Source organism: Lactuca serriola, chromosome 4, assembly GCF_051521515.1.
Source record: "Lactuca serriola cultivar US96UC23 chromosome 4, Lser_US96UC23_V15, whole genome shotgun sequence".
In the NCBI taxonomy this organism is placed as follows: Eukaryota; Viridiplantae; Streptophyta; class Magnoliopsida; order Asterales; family Asteraceae; genus Lactuca; species Lactuca serriola.
The window spans coordinates 161,055,915-161,066,899 of NC_136411.1; the positions used below are offsets into that span (position 1 = coordinate 161,055,915).

At 31.6% G+C, this 10,985-nt stretch overlaps 1 protein-coding gene across 1 annotated transcript; it reads right to left on the reverse strand.

The window, feature by feature from the left end:
• Positions 1 to 483: 483 nt before the first annotated feature.
• On the reverse strand, positions 484 to 4,412 carry LOC145100418 (EPD1-interacting receptor-like cytoplasmic serine/threonine-protein kinase). The gene is made up of 4 exons (XM_079037701.1): positions 3,890 to 4,412; positions 3,657 to 3,792; positions 1,460 to 1,596; positions 484 to 1,203 (listed from the first exon to the last, which is right to left on the reverse strand). The coding sequence occupies exons 1-4, from the start codon at positions 4,268 to 4,270 to the stop codon at positions 616 to 618; spliced, it is 1,242 nt and encodes a 413-aa protein (XP_078893827.1). The 5' UTR covers positions 4,271 to 4,412; the 3' UTR covers positions 484 to 615.
• Between the last annotated feature and the right edge of the window lie 6,573 nt (positions 4,413 to 10,985).

Here is a 10,985-nt window from a genome sequence, read left to right on the forward strand (position 1 = left end):
TATATATTATACACTTTTTTCATAACAAACACAAAAACTCTTTCAAAAGAAACAAACACATTCAACAAAAAAAAATGGCTAATGTTTTTTTTATGTTTGAAGTGGTGTAATGTTTTATTTATTATATTTTATGTTTATTAGTAATTTAGGTTTTAAATTTCTTTGCTTTTAATTAATGAAATGTGGTTTTATTTTTTTATGTTTTCAAAAAATTTATTTATGTTATAAATTGTATTTTTTATTTAATATAATGTCACAAAAAAATGAATATTATGTAGTGATAACTATTTTCAATGTCTAGTGGGTTGACTGTCACCACCACGTCAACATTTTTTCGATTGGTTGGCTGTGACCACTCTCCACAGGCTTATTATTGTTTTTGTATGTTGTTACATATCATCATTTGAAGACGAATTTAGTAGTAACAAATTAATTTTTTTTTAATTGGTACACAATAAACAACGACTTTAAAAACTACCTAAAAGTAAAAAACTTAACAATTTAACAATTCCACGCTTTATTTGGGTTCGGGTTATGGGAGTGGTTATTTGTATGGACTACACTCACATATGGCCCTAGTAATACACATAAAACAACTATTTAGAGGTTGAATTACTAACATTCATCATCTTTCTTTTTAACAACCACCACCACCTTCTCCTCAACACCGGAACTACCACTACCAATAACACCTTTATCTTCCTTTTTCTCTTTTTGTTCGCTTTTTTCTCCTTCATGAGTAATATACACAAACCAATCAACTTGGAAATCGCCTAATTCCAATATATGTTCCAAAGTCTTGACAACTTCCGTCATAGTAGGACGACATTTTGGGCGGTGGCTGAGACATCGACTAGCCAATGCTGCCGCCTTCTTTGCCCCTTCCACTGGAAAATTACCATCGAGCTTAGAATCCATAATTCTATGAAGATTATTTGAATCTTTCAAAAGTGGCCTTGCCCATACCACCAAACACTGCTCTCGATTTGGTCGTTTTTTATCCACCGATCTTTTGCCCGTTAGCAGCTCTAACAAAACCACCCCGAAGCTATAAACATCGCTCATGGTGGTCAAATGACCGGTCATAAGATACTCCGGTGCCGCATATCCGTGTGTCCCCATGACACGTGTACTCACGTGCGTCTCATCACCTTCAGGCCCATCTTTCGCTAGCCCAAAATCCGATAGTTTAGCAGTATAATCCTGTTAATTAACATATTAGTCCATTTCTAAAAATAAATAACATTTTTACCAAAATACCTCCTCATTATTACTTAACCAAGTAAACATTTAATTGAACATTAAATACAAAGTAAGGACAAAACTATCATTTTATTATTATATAAAAGTTAATGGTAATTAATGTTTTTTTTAATCTGTGTGTTTTTTTGTCTGTGGACAATAATATTGGGACGGGGGGAGTATTAAATTATAAAGATAGAGAAACAAAGAGAAATACCGATGCCAATAAAATATTTGAAGTTTTGAAGTCGCGATAAATGACAGGTCTGTCCTGGCAATGAAGAAAGGCGAGACCTTTTGCAGTACCAAGTGCTATCTGAATCCTGATTAACCATGACAATGAACTTGAATACCCTGAATTTATAAAAAGAAGAAAGTCTTGATTAATATTTTACAAAATTAGAGAAAAAGAAAAATATAGCTTCAGCTCTTAAACTCTTTCCAAAAAAATTACTAAAAACTACGTAAAAGACGTATATACCATTTTTGCAGTACTTGCCAATTTCACAATTCACATTGGGACTGCGAACTAAATATGTCTTAAATTATATTAATATTAATCTCGGAATAGAATCTTTAACTTAATTTACAGAAAACGCCATAGTCGCTAAACCAGAAAATAGTTTTATACTTGAAGCTTCCTAATGAAATATATTCGTTGAAAATTAAGAGAGAAAATGAAAAAAAAGGACTTATCTGGAATCAAACCAAAAATTCATCCATACTAGTTGAAATCATTACCACTAGGCCTATAATTGTATTTTTTTAATAACCCCGTCCTTTCTAAATATATTGTAAACCAGATGCATATAGGTGGAATTAGGTGTTAGTTTAGGAGTAGATTAGTATATTTGTATTTGCCGGTTCAAAAAAAAAAATGTATTTCACATATGTGTGGAATTTTAATACTATATATTATCTTATTATTATTATTATATTATTATTATAATACAATTTTTTTCAATAATAAATAAACTTTTTACAAATAAATATAGTAAGTTTGCAATTATTTTGGTATTTATTTGAATAATTTATTATATATATATATATATATATATATATATATATATATATATATATATATATATATATATATATATATATATATATATATATATATATATAGTGAGAGAGGTAGGTTCAAATATTTTTCATATCTATTGTGTGCTATAATGCACCAATAGAAATTTAGTATTAAATGAGTTATCTAGAAGAATGAGAGTGTATTCTAGTAGAGTATATTATATATATATATATATATATATATATATATATATATATATATATAGAGAGAGAGAGAGAGAGAGAGAGAGAAAACAGAGAGTGTGTGTGTGAGAGAGAGAAAAAGAGAAAAGAGACACTTTTTTTAAACTTCAAAATTACAAAAGCTCAAAAAATTTTTAATCTGCCAATATATTTTGAATCCAACACTGCCATTGGACTCATAGATCTGTATCTAAACCAGATTGAGACTCAAAAAAAGGTTTGATGAACTTTTTATTAAATGTGCATATAGAACATTTGAACATACATGCATGCACATTTATAATTTGTTGTGTTTATTTGACGTTTTCAAATTACGATTTTCTTAAACGTTGATATTAGAATCTCTTTGTTCTATTTGTTTTGAAAAGTTTTGAAGAAAATAGAAAATATGCATATACGAACATTTAAAAAATATGTTCTTCAAATCCTTTTTTAGCCTAGATCTGGCTTAGACATGGCTCTAGCAGTCCACTGGTGGTGTTCGTTTTGAAATATGTGAAGCGTATTAAGAATTCACGAGTTCTCGAAAATGTTTAAATTTTCACATTAACTTAACCTATATATATATATATATATATATATATATATATATATATATATATATATATATATATATATATATATATATATATATATATATATATATATGTATTTTAAGGAATATATAAATATCTATTTGTAAAAATATGTTTTAAATATAATTATAGATAATAATAAATATTATGTACATATATACTTATATTTAAAAGTACGTATATGGTTTACAATATATTTGACAACTGACTTATTTAATTAAAACAACAACATTTGACTTCACCTAGCAAGGGTGATGTATTTTTATTCGATTCTCATAAAAAATTTACTTTCATTTTGGTGGTTTAGGGCTCCTTACCCTTAATTGGTCGAAGTTTCCATTCTAGGGGTATATATCTTTTTTTATTCTGTTTTCTTAAATGTCAAAATAAAAAAGAAAGACCGGGATAGCTTACAGCAAGACTCACTAAAAATCGGATAAGACACTGCAAAATGTTCAAAACAAAATGCAAAATATCCTCAAAACCATTTTGTTTTTAGCACTTTTCAACGGATACTCCAAAAACCATTACCTATATGAAAAAATTATACTCTCAAGAGATTAAGAAAATTACTTGTGAATAATTGAGTCTCTAAATTACCCCTTGGCATATATTCATAAACGAGAAGCCTATTCTCCTCTTCACAACAATAACCAATCAACCTCACAAGATGTGGATGCCTCAATTGCCCCAACAACATCACTTCAGTCTATAAGTTTATTACAAAAACCCTAAAATCAGTAACAACTTCCCATAAAATATGAAAGAAAATAGTTTTATTTATTATTTTATTTATTCATGCATACCAGCCATTCTTTATGACCTTGACCACCATCTAAATCCAAGAGCTTGACTGCAACCGGTTGAGCCTCTAAACCCGGTCTAAGTTCATCATCTACAAAACCCTTGTGAACCGTTCCGAACCCACCTTCACCAAGATAACTACTAGATGCGAAATCATGTGTAATCATCATAAGTTCCGCGAGAGTGAATTCGTGAAGGTCCCACACAACCATAGAATCCGAAACACCATTGATAATGAAAAGTGATGAGCTAACATCAGACATACATATTCTCTGTGACTTACGCGATTTTGACACAAGAGACTTCGGGTGTAAGAGAACCTTGTTGCTTGTGAAACAACCAAGTAGAGCGGTTTTCCATGAGATGGGTTTTGTTGGAGCCATGAGAGAAAAATGTTGTAGCAATGATGGTTGAAGGGTATGAGTATAAGTAGGTGCGAACCCAGTTCATGTTAGGGGTTAATATCGACAATTTTGAAGGTCAACAGACAAACAAAATGATTTGAAAAAGGGAGGACAGAGGTTTGTGGCGACAGGGTTTTGGTTTAGAAAATTCTTGGAACAAAAGTCCAAGGATCTTTTACTTCAGAGATGAGAGCGAAATCTAGTGTAGCGTACAACCTTTGATGCATAAGGTGTAAGTATTAAACTATTAATTGCTTGTGTAGACCTAAACTTTGGGCTGTATATATGAGTTCAAAGGTTTGAGGTTTCAAAGAATGATCAAAACAGGCCCGGCCCAATAAGAGGCAAGTTGGGCAATGGCTGCGGGCCTGGATATCGGTTTGTGTCCTAAAATTAATTCTGATATGTAAATATATACTATAATATTTGTTAAGAGATTTATAAAAGTTTCAGTTGTTGATCTGGTAGACAGATCCATGTTCGAATTTTGTTGCCATGTCTACTTTTTTATTTAATTGCTTTCCTTTGTTACCATTCATAATTTTCCTTATATATGAGATTTTTTATGTTTTCACTCTCTTTTAATGTATATTTTTTTTTTAGATTTATTGACAGAAATCATGATAATCTACTGGGTAGGTAGTTCATTCTTTAAGTTTAATTTTTTATTTTCTAGTTTCTACCCACACAAGATTTTTTTTCCAAACACACATTTTTTTTTTCCTAACACCAACCAGTTGGTTTTTAAAATGGTTTGGTTGTTCGATTATTAGGTTTTATGTTTATTTTGTTTTGTTATGCACTTTTTGAACTCATCCTTTAAACACACACACACACACACACACACACACACATATATATATATATATATATATATATATATATATATATATATATATATATATATATATATATATATATAGAGAGAGAGAGAGAGAGGGAGGGAGAGAGAAAGAGAGAGATTTATTTTCATAACAAAATAACTATTACCATGTTTTTTTGTGAAATAAGAAAATGGATGATACAAAAATAACATGAGTTAGGAAAAAATGACAAAAAAAAACGTTTCAAATAGTCATTTTTAGTGACTCAAACCATAATTCACTTTTTATACAATTTTACTGAAAAACTCCTAAAAAATAAATCTTCGAACATTCACAAGTATCTTACTTTTCTATTATCTAATAATATATTTTATTGGTTCATAGAAAACATATATTTAGTTAATTTCTTAAAAACTCATTAGTTAGTAAATATTTACATGATATTCTTATTAAACATGTGAAAATCCAATTTTTTTCTCTTTTCGATACAAAAAGGGCAAAATTGTAATTTTTGCAGTATAATATTTTCATTCTTATATGCTCTCATATTTGAACACACAACTTATATAAATTACAAGTTTATACAGTTCATTTATAGTTTAATTCAAAAAATTCACAACTTAATACAACCCATTTTATAATAATTCACAAACTCAAAGAAATCAAAATTTCAAACTCTACTACTACCACCATCACACACTGCCACCAACCTTCTGTACCAACATCGCAACCATTATTTTATTCTAAATCAGATCTGTAAACAAAGTCATGCATTAATAACTTAAATACTATATTCACAGTCTAATAAATCATTTATTTCACTCATTTTGAATTGGAAAAATCTCAGAAAAACCCTATGTATTATAGGTCAATGTTTAAAAAACCCTTATATTATTTTTTTTTTTTACAATTTAACCATTATTTAGTCTAACCTTGATTGTTTTAATGTTTTGTGACCGGCCACTCTTAACCAACCGGTCATTTAATAAATGACGTGGGTTTTAATAAATCTGGACCTCAACGAAATGGACGATTCTTCTCTTCAAAACTTGCGTTCCTCTACTTCTTCTTTTGATTTCTTGTTGTGCAACTGAAATGGGTGATCAATCATATGGTTCTTCTTCTTCCTTCTCAACTTCTAGCTACAAAAATGTACTTTGTAAATGTGGTGAACATCCAAAGATCTGGACTTCAACGACCAAGAAGAACCCAGGCCGACATTTCATTCGGTGCCCTAATTCTCTGGTATACGAAATTCTTTAAGATTGATGTCGTTTCTCTAATGTTTACTCAAATACTTCATTTTTTCTAGGATTCTTCAAAAGATTGTAAATTTTTTGTATGGGTGGATGAGGATTTGGGTCTTCACAGGTATAAGAGTAAAGTTAATGAGTTGAATAGGGAGAATATGGATTTATTCAAAGATAATATGATCATTTCCAAGAAGAATATGGAACTGGAGAAGGAGAACATATGTTTGCAGAAGAAATTGATGAAGCTAGAGGTGATTGAAAAAAAAGAGATTGATATGTTCATGGTTAAGGTGCTATTTGGTATTGTTCTTGTTAGCATTTTCATTTGCTTTATAATTACGTAATATGGAAAGTTAGGTTAATTTAATATCGCTAATTATGTAATAGGGCAGGTTAGGTGTGTTAAAGTATTGCAAGCTTGTTTAAGCAATGTACCTTGAATCAATGTTTAACCAATGTATTTTGAAGCCATGTAATTTAAATCCCCTACACATTCTAACTATCTTTCTGGTGTGGTTATTTTGTTTATGCTTGTATGTAATTATCTTTTTTATGTAATTATCCTTGGAATTAATAAAAAAATACATTTTTGCTAATGGGTAATGTTTAATTGCCACATATAATGTGAAAAAACTATGTGTACAGACAATAGTGGGAGATTTCTTTTAAGTAATAACAAGTTGTCAATATTTAGTAAATTCGTATCATAAACTTTTAACCAAATAGTGTAGCTAATGAGTACTTAATTTTTTAACAAACATAGCTTCCATTTTTGCATTATTTAATCTTTTTCAAGGCGTTTAGAAGCAAAAAAAAAAAAAAAAAAAAAAAAAAAGAACATGTTCTTTGGAGCAGGGGTAAAAACGGAAAACAGAAAAAATATTAGGAAAAGGAAATGGAAAACAGAAACAGGGAAACAGAAAAGGAAAACAAACACAAGAAAACATATTGGAAACGATTACACGTTTTCAGAGTGTTTTTAACTCACATGTGCATAATGAAATCCCCATTTTTACCCTACGTTTCAAGACTGTCACGGGAAAGAAAAACAAAAACAAAAAATTCCTATAGTGCCCCTGATGTGGAAATGATTACGGGTTCACAGGAAAGGAAAAAACAAAAAACAGGAAAGGAAAAACAGAAAACATGAGATGACCATTTTGCCCTTGGTTTAGGTCTTTAGCTACTAGATATAAAATACAATCGTTATGGTAGATTACACCAGTTTCTAAACATAATAAAATGGAACAAAACAACTTATCTTGCAGGAAAGAAAAAGATAAAACTGGAGATGACCATTTTGCCCTTGGTTTGGGTCTTTAGCATAATATAACATGTTAAAAGAACAAAATGCAAAACAAATAATATGGAACAAAATGCAAAAGAGTTAACATAACTTGTTAAAGGGACATAATTGAATTACATTTCAATAGCAAAAGAATAGGAATACTAGATTCCAAGTATCAAAATTCATCACAAAATACTAGAGTTTTGTCCTATTTTGGCTCCTAAATCTAGTATTCCAAATTAACAAAAGACTTGATTTGTGTCCCATTTCGGCTTCTAAATCTAGTATTCCACCTACATCCTCATCCAGATGGCTTTCTTGGATTGAGCTTTTCACGGATAATAGGTACATTAATTGCTATCCCGCCAACCACATGAGATTGATCTTCCCAATTAGCTGCAAAAGTTATGAAAGTATTACATTTAATATAATTATAGAATACATACAAATGAAATTATTTCTTACCATTTTCAACATCAAATTGAGTTCCAGTTACTCCATCATCTTGAGTTATAGGAACTCCTTCATCAAATTGTGATTCAGGGAATTGCATCATATGTGAACTTTCTCCACTTTCCATTTCAGCCCTAAATACTTCTTCCTCAAAATTATCAAACATGTTTATAACTTCATTTTCTGTTGGTGAATCAAAGATTTCATCTATAAGTGACCTTCCTCCTCTACCACCACTTGTACCTACAGATGATCCTCTTCCACCTCTTTCCCTAGTTGGTCCTCTTCCTCCTCTCCCACCACTTGTAGTTGGTCGTTTTGAAGGTGTTTCATCAGAATGTGGTTTTTTAGGCCTACCAGGAAGTTTCTTTTCCTTAGGAGGGGGCACAACTTTTTCATTCTTGCATGTCCTAGCGTTGTGCCCTTCTTGTAAACAGTTGTGACACTTCTTTATTTTTCCTTTACCCGAAACAGTTGAATACTTTGTCTTTTTTCAGTTTGGTCTCTTTTTCTTTTAACAGAAGGCCTTCCTGGCATCTTGCGTTCTTTTGGGGGCTATAGCTTATCATATGGAGTTTTAACCCCTAAATTACTTCCATTTAAAGGAATAATGGAAGTTCTATAAGCCAAGTGATACTTTTCCTTCTTGAACCAATCACTTACATAGTCAAGGAGATTTTGGTGGGTATGGTTTATAGCCGCGCATGCATGTACACATGGAAGTCCAGACAAAACCCATAGTCTGCATGTGCATGTCCAACTTGCCAAGTCTACCATATATCCTTCATAATCATTTCTAACCTCCAATAGAGGCCCACTTGGGATAACCATCCAATTCCTATCGAATATAAAAAGTTATTATAATATTTTTACATTTTATTACAGAACAATCCAGTTTGTAAAGGGGAAACAATCCATACCTCATGTTTTTGTGCCATTTTTTCATCTTTATAAGTATCTTTGGAGCAACAACAGTTTTCCATGAATTTGTACTCCTTTTCATTGCATCAAACCTCTCCATCACATGAAGTCTAATCTCTTCTAACATGGTTAACAACGGTTTCCCCCTAGCACAACGATTGTAGAGTTAAATGACTCAGATACTCTATTTTCTACAGCCTCGCATGCCCTATCTGTTGCAAAATAGGCCCTACACCATGTTTTAGGATTTCTTTTCATGAGATCATCATATGCATCATTGTTCAACTCTTTCATCTTTTCCATGTTGTTTTTGAACTGTTGATCTATTGTGGACATTGCAGCTTCCCAAAACAAGGTTTTATAAATCTCTCCACTGAAACGTTTGTAGAAATTGGCACAAATATGACGGGCACATTGTCGGTGCTCAGCATGTGGCATCACCTCCTTCACGGCTTCAAGAAGACCCTGTATTTATATACAATATAAGTAGGGGCTGTTTTGATATAATAGGGGCTCTTTTGCCATAAGTAGGGGTTGTTTTAACTCCATAGGGGCTGTATTAATATAGGGTTTGTTTTGTCATTTATAATATGTCAAAATTTGCTAAAAAGTGTCCAAAAATGTCCATAGGTGCTGTTATAACATAGGGGTTGTTTTTTCATTTATAATATGTCAAAATTTGCTAAAAAGTGTCCAAAAATGTCCAGAGGGGCTGTTTTAACATAGGGGTTGTTTTGTCACTTATAATATGTCAAAATTTGCTAAAAAGTGTCCAAAAATGTCCATAGGGGCTGTTATAACATAGGGGCTGTTTTGTCATTTATAATATGTCAAAATTTGCTAAAAAGTGTCCAAAAATGTCCAGAGGGGCTGTTTTAACATACGGGCTGTTTTGTCATTTATAATATGTCAAAATTTGCTAAAAAGTGTCCAAAAATGTCTATAGGGGATGTTATAACATAAGGGCTATTTTGTCATTTATAATATGTCAAAATTTGCTAAAAAGTAGAAAATTACCTTATGTTGATCTGATATTAAAGTAACCCCATTTCCTTCAACTGTTTCAATATCCGATTGTAGTAACTCAATGAACCACTTCCAATTATCTTTATTTTCCACATTCACAACCGCCCATGCAATGGGGTAAATTTGGTTGTTTCCGTCTCGACCAATGGCAGCTATCAACTCCCCTTTAACTTTCCCTTTCAAGAAACATCCATCTAAATCAATCACCTTACGACAACCTTTCAACCATCCTTCTTTTAAAGCCTTCAAACAAATGTAGATTCTTTTGAAATATTTTGCATCCGGATTGACATCGACTCCAATTTCAACAGTGCTTCCTGGGTTTGATCTCAAAACTTCATTACCATAATCCCATATCCTAGCATAGTGATCAATCAACTTGCCATCAATTAGTGTAAATGCTAATGCCCTTGCCCTTTCACACTGACCTCTGCTAAGCTTTAAAGAATAATTCTGTAAAAAGTCAGCTTTCATTTCTTTGACTTTCGTTTTGGGGTTGCGAATTAGGTCATTAAGATAATGGTTAGCAATCCAACCCGGAGTTATCAATGAACCGAGGCTGTATTTTCGTGCACAAACATGTTTCTTTTCCAAAGATTTCACTTGCCAAGTTAGTTCATTCCCCATCCAAGATGCCCAACATCTAAATGGACACTTATTCTCGTCACTTTTTTTACCGCATCGTACTAATATCCTAGAACGATCACACTTGGCCAACCTCAATTGGTATCCATTAGCCACCGCATAATTTGTTAGACAAAGCTTGAACTGTTCTGGGCTTTCGTATTTTTCCCCCAAGTGTGGTTCCATTTTATTCCAAGGTATCCTAGGGTTGTGTACAAGATATTGGTCCCCAAATATCTTACCTATGTTATCTCCTTTGTCAGTTTCTTCATTTGAAAAGGTCCATTCAGCATCATCAGATGATA

Coding starts and splice junctions, on each gene's coding strand:
- LOC145100418 (XM_079037701.1), bottom strand. CDS start 4,270: ATGGCTCCAACAAAACCCATCTCATGGAAAACCGCTCTACTTGGTTGT. Junction 1,597..3,656: donor AGAGACTCAATTATTCACAA/GTAATTTTCTTA, acceptor TTATAAATTCAG/GGTATTCAAGTTCATTGTCA. Junction 1,204..1,459: donor CAAATATTTTATTGGCATCG/GTATTTCTCTTT, acceptor GTTAATTAACAG/GATTATACTGCTAAACTATC.